The 5,771-nt window shown below is 43.0% G+C and overlaps 1 protein-coding gene across 1 annotated transcript; it reads right to left on the reverse strand.

Moving 5' to 3' along the window:
* Window positions 1–46: 46 nt before the first annotated feature.
* Window positions 47–3,362, reverse strand: LOC136431968 (tripartite motif-containing protein 3-like). Its single transcript, XM_066422977.1, has 2 exons — window positions 2,422–3,362; window positions 47–1,319 (listed from the first exon to the last, which is right to left on the reverse strand). The coding sequence occupies exons 1-2, from the start codon at window positions 3,132–3,134 to the stop codon at window positions 101–103; spliced, it is 1,932 nt and encodes a 643-aa protein (XP_066279074.1). The 5' UTR covers window positions 3,135–3,362; the 3' UTR covers window positions 47–100.
* Between the last annotated feature and the right edge of the window lie 2,409 nt (window positions 3,363–5,771).

Genomic DNA, 5,771 nt, shown 5'->3' on the forward strand with positions numbered 1-5,771 from the left:
TTGTCTTCAATGTTTTAGTACATGCATGTCTGATATAGCAATGGCATTAAAACATTACAGTGCACAGATCAGTGATATTCTATCATTACTTTACTCAGGCTCAATAGTTGTGAAATATGGAGATTGTGTGGTTCTTTAGCTCAGTCACCACCAGCTGACCATATGTTGCCATGACAATAGCCTGTGGCCAGTCCATGTTAATATCCACGTGTCTGAGGAATCTCCCCAACTTGTCAAACATCTTTACACGTCTGTTACCCCAGTCTACCACAATGATACTACCTGACCTGTTTGTACAGATGCCTTTAGGATTTGTAAGCTGACCTTCACCACTTCTCTCACTTCCAAACTGGAACAGAAACTGTTTGTCCTCATTGTACACATAGATACAGTGATTGTAATAGTCTGACACAAGGATGTTCCCCTCCCTATTCACAGTGATGTACAATGGAAATTTCATTCCCTGCTGCCAACCCATTGTTTTCACAAGTGTTCCGTCTGGCCTAAACACCTGCACTTCACCACGAGGCTTGGAGATGTTTCCTGTTGTTTGTGTAAGAAGGACATGGTTTCTCTTGGTGTCCACTGCTACTCCTCTGCCCCACCGGGTCCGCTGTAGGTCAATATTCCTCAACGCTCTGCCCTGTCTGGTGTACTGAACAGCAAACTCAGCAGAGTCTGTCCCTCCAACTACCCACAGATTCCCATCCCCATCCATTGCCACATCATCTGTGTTCATCTTCTGCATAGCCGATGTGAATGTTGGGAACTGATGGACAAATGTTCCCTGTAGGGTAAAGACTTGGATTCTCTGGTTCTCATCATCTGCTACAAATATCAACCCTTCATCTGACACTGCAATGCCACATGGACCCTTGAACTGCCCTGTTGTGTGCCCCTTTCCACCAAATGTCACCCTCATAGACTGGTCCACTTGCCTTTGATTACTATGGTGACCTGTGTCCCCTGCTGCAACATAAGTAGATGCAGGCACTGATGGTTTTGGGGCAGATGGGAGAGAATGTCCCAGCATTGGCACTGGAGTGTTTGTGGGCCTTAGGATTGCACTTCTTTGGTAACCACGGTGATGACCTGTGCCCCGTGCTGCATCAGTCCCAGATGTAGGTGCTGCTGGGGTTGGCGGAGATGGGAGAGACTGGACCATCACATGACCCAATAATGGCACGATGGTGTCTCTGGGCTGAAAGACAACAGGCTGGGTTTCTACCCCTGGTGGTGAACTTTTTTCATTGTACTTCCCAACCACCCGTGTCAAAATTGCTTCTTGTCTTTGACTCCTCCCTGCTCCATGTCTTGTTCTGCTTGATCACATGCAGCAGACAATTCATTTAACGTTGGGTAACCTAAATTCGGGATTTTTCCGATAATGGTTGACTGAAATCAATCTAGCAGAACAATAAACCATCCTTTTTTTCTATTATTCTGTCAGTATTATGTACTATCTTTGCACTAATCATATATATGGTAGATTTTGTCTCTAGTCGTGCTGACACCATAATATTTCAACTTCAAACTACCGTCCGCCGCACGCACAATGGCGGTGTTGTCGGACAGGGGGGCACATTAATTCGGGAGAGAAGATTCGTCTTGAATATCTTACCGCTAATCACATTTTATACAGCAGCTATTCGTTCTATCCTTGGCTTGAGGAAAGTGCTATGGATATAGACGTGTCCAAGTAAAAAAAATACACGAAAAAACGACCGTACCGCACACATCAGGCCAGTTCGGGAACAACCCGTGTGTTGAGTCGGTAGAACTTCACTCAAAGTCGGCCCATCGTCATCATCGGGCAACGTGTAACGTTACATTATTCATGGGAAGTTAGCTGGATGCCGTAGCAATGGTAATACCACTATGTCCATGTGTTCCTTGTTGTGTTAGGAGCAAAATTTGAGGAAAATATCCTTCTCAGTCCACTATCACACGCAGCATTTAGACAAAAAGTGTTCCTCACAAACCTTTGTCGTCTGCTTGACAACAGGATTCTGGTTAACAATATGGCGGCGGGAAAATACACGTGCCGTAGGTTGTAGCAACAGAGAGGAGTTTTGATGATTGATCACACTTAGAATCCAGTTGCAGGTTAGCAAAAGAGATTGTAATAAGTTGTCTTATAAATAATTGTGTTTAGCAGGCAGGAGATGTGACATTTGTCTTATAAACCAGCGAACAACCGTGCTGGGTGATTCTCCCACGAAGCCCCCAGACTCTGTCAATAAGGGACGGAGAGTTTTTGACGTCGCCAACTTCTAATGCATGGTTATCGAAGCTTTTCAGCCAGTGTTCTGAATACGTTAGTCTATCTGCTTTGCATTGCTGGCGTTATAACTGATTTTGCATCTAGCACATATCCCTAAATACCCCGTTTTCGAAAAATCCCGACTTTAAGTACCCCACGAATTTAGGTTACCCAACGTTACATCTGCCAAGACTCTGTTCCGTCCCTTCTCTATTTTCTTCAAGTTCTTTCTATGGTTTTGTTCTGATTCAGACAAGAGGTGCTCTTTTCTCTCTGCAAGTTTCTGTACGGCTTGGTTGTAAGCCTGAATTATGCTGTTGTCTGTTTGCTGTTTCTGTTTATTCAGGATTTTTTCTTGTTTGCTCAAACCACTTATGAAGCTTACATAACTTTCCAAAATGTTTCTCCCATTGGCAATCAAAGCCTGGATTGTAGATTTCCTTTCTTGAGCAGCTTTCTTGATGGTTGTTGTGCGATGATCATCATGAGCTTCCTCCAAACACTGTTCACAAACAGATATCTGACATTGTTTACAGTACACTTTGAACTCCTCAGGAGGATGAAAGCTGCACTGGGGTTGTCCGGACATTTCTTCTAGCAATGTTGCCCCCTGCTTTTGCAGTCTCTCACAAAGACTTTTAACCAGGTGGTTGTCAGGTAAAGCTATGACCCCTTGGCGTGGCAGCCTGACCGGTAGGCGACAGTTCGGGCACTTAAAGGACTTTTCTCTCCCTGCATGATTGTCAAGGCAGTTCTGACAAAAGGTATGCTGACAAGGTAGCATCTTTGGCCTGGTGAACAGCTCCAAGCAGATGCTGCAGGACAGTTCTTCACGGATTTGATCCCCCAGACTTGTTGGTGCAGCCGCCATGATTTTGTTTCCTGTTGATGTGGCAGCTCCACCTCAAGACAAAGTCCAGTTATCAAAGTCCTGCTTTCAATATGTTTGTTAGGTCCAATGACTGAGGTCAACAATGAGCCATTTCAGATGTCCAACTAATCATATCTACTCGACATTAGGATAACTTAAAAGACTAGAGGTAGGGACTACTTGTGCTGGATGTTTGTTTGTATGGCATACCCAGTAAACTGAACAGTACAAGCAGCATTTCCGGACAGATTTATTTGTGTGAGGAAATTTGTGTTAACTGCCTTTCCAAAGGGCACAACTTCAACAGGTCATGCCGGGATTCGAACCCAGGACCCCTGGGCCAAACACCCTGCCATTACACTGCTGCAATGCCACAGATGTCTTTCTCTGACTGTGTTACCATGAGATGAAAGTGATGGGACCAAACATAAAATGTTTTCAGCATTTTTTATTTTCTCACTTGTATATTTGTACAAAATAACATTGATATGAAAATAGTGCTCATAGTTAAGGGAGAAAATGTTTGACTATGCCCCAACTCTAAAACATTATTCATAAATTAATTTAGAACACCATGTATACATACATACAAAAAGCCTGTCATCAAAAGTAGGACCTTTGCATGATGTCTGAGTCCTAACTCTAAGTATATGTATCATAGTTTGCAAGTTCACATGGACGTTGGAATTGCTTTCTTTTCATAAAAGGCTTGATTTTCATATGTAAATTTGTAATTTGTATCAAAGCCAACAGACATGATGAACCAACAACAGCTGGCAGGGAGTACCAGTTTACAAATAATCCACGTGTGAGTAGTTGATCAAATACAAATAAGGCCTATGTACAAAATGTCACACAATATTGCTTGTTCCCAGTTACATTTTCAAATAAGAAAGGGTGCAGGATTGCACAAAAAGCAAGTGATGAAATACCAACTAAACAAGGAACTAAATTGATGTGGTCTAACTGTGTTCTGAGAAGTTGGTTAAAATAGCTAATACTGCAGGCAAGAGGTACAAAATTGCACATTGTAGGTTTTCTGTACAGAAATATGTCTCAGCGAATAAAAATCTACAGGACAAATCGTTCAGGTGGCCGTAGCAGGGATAGGTGGAAGGAATTACGTAGCACTCATGATCGATAAGACATTTTGATCCAGTATTGCTGAGAAGCATCATTAAACAAGCACCAGAATGTTGCTAATAATTACTCTCCAAGCAGAGGATGGGTTCCGGCAGGTTTTTGACGTGTTTTTAGGCGTTTTTGTCGGCCTTTCTACTTTTTCATTTTTTTTTTGTCTCTATAAACCCAACCTCTCCCGGCACTGACCTCGGGGCGGGGCAAACCTATTTACTTCCATTGAAGAAAGGTGGCAGTACTCCTCCCCGAGAACCATTAGATTATCATTAGTGGTAACAATTTTATTGCGCCGGATTATCACACATCCGGCAAGTGTAGCGGCTTTCACGGGGCCGCGCCGGTACCCCGCTGACTGCCCTATTCATGCGACAGGCTGATCTCACGCCGGCATGAACATTGATAGCATCATAACGTAAATTTCCATTGGATACCTCACAAGAAAATTGAGAAAATACACTAGTGCATGAACAAGGCAAATAAATAGATGTGTATTGCATATCAACTTGAAACGCATCAATTATGCAATTATATCAGGAATCGTTATTAAATGAATTACAAACTGGAACATGTACCTTACGTTTACATGCGGTTAACGCATGCCTCCGCTCGCTGTGTTCAGATTGGAAGAGAAGTTTCAACAACAACAGCGAAATTGGTGATGAAGCTCTACTAACAGAGACTTGAAAATTCCCAAATGGCACCAGAGGATAGTACAGTTTTTTGTGTGATACGGTCTTTGATGGTTCTTTTATGGTAAAAGAGTTCAGTCACGATAGGCAAATCATTTGCTGACGGACATCGTAGCGATCTTCCAACATCACGCTCGTACCCAGCGCCGTGAAGAAGCCATAGGTTTAAATCGTGGGCTTAGAATCATGTCACATTCTTGCCGATCAAGCTCAACAAAATAAACTTCTGGAATTCACAGCTGTCGTTTTTGTTTTCTTTTGTGCTTTCCTTGTTCCTCCGCGCGTAGTTGTGTACACAAGTACGTAACGTTATTTCATACGAAAGTAAGTGCAATTAGCCAAAGGATACGAGAAGCGTAAGAACATTACGTAAAGAACATAGCATGACAAGTAATGCCACGACCGTTGGACCAAGGATTAGGTCCTTGCATGGTTTGACTAGGCCGGAAGTTCTGTGGCGCAGGGGGAGGGAATCCCGTGCCTGGCCGGGCACGCTTCGCACCTACTTATAAAACGCTTCTAATGTGTTGCAGCGATTAGTTTTATTAGGCTTTGATCAGTCCGTCTGCCGGCAGAGGTTGGGTTTATAGAGACAAAAAAAAAATGAAAAAGTAGAAAGGCCGACAAAAACGCCTAAAAACACGTCAAAAACCTGCCGGAACCCATCCTCTGCTTGGAGAGTAGCTAATAATAACAATAACACCTACTTGAGCTATGGTGCAGAAATTAAAAAATGCTCAATGTATCTCTTAGGCACTTTCCTGGAAAGACATGTCAAACTCAAACAGCTCTGAGGTGTTATTTTGGG

This window comes from Branchiostoma lanceolatum, chromosome 4 (genome assembly GCF_035083965.1).
Source record: "Branchiostoma lanceolatum isolate klBraLanc5 chromosome 4, klBraLanc5.hap2, whole genome shotgun sequence".
Taxonomy (NCBI): Eukaryota; Metazoa; Chordata; class Leptocardii; order Amphioxiformes; family Branchiostomatidae; genus Branchiostoma; species Branchiostoma lanceolatum.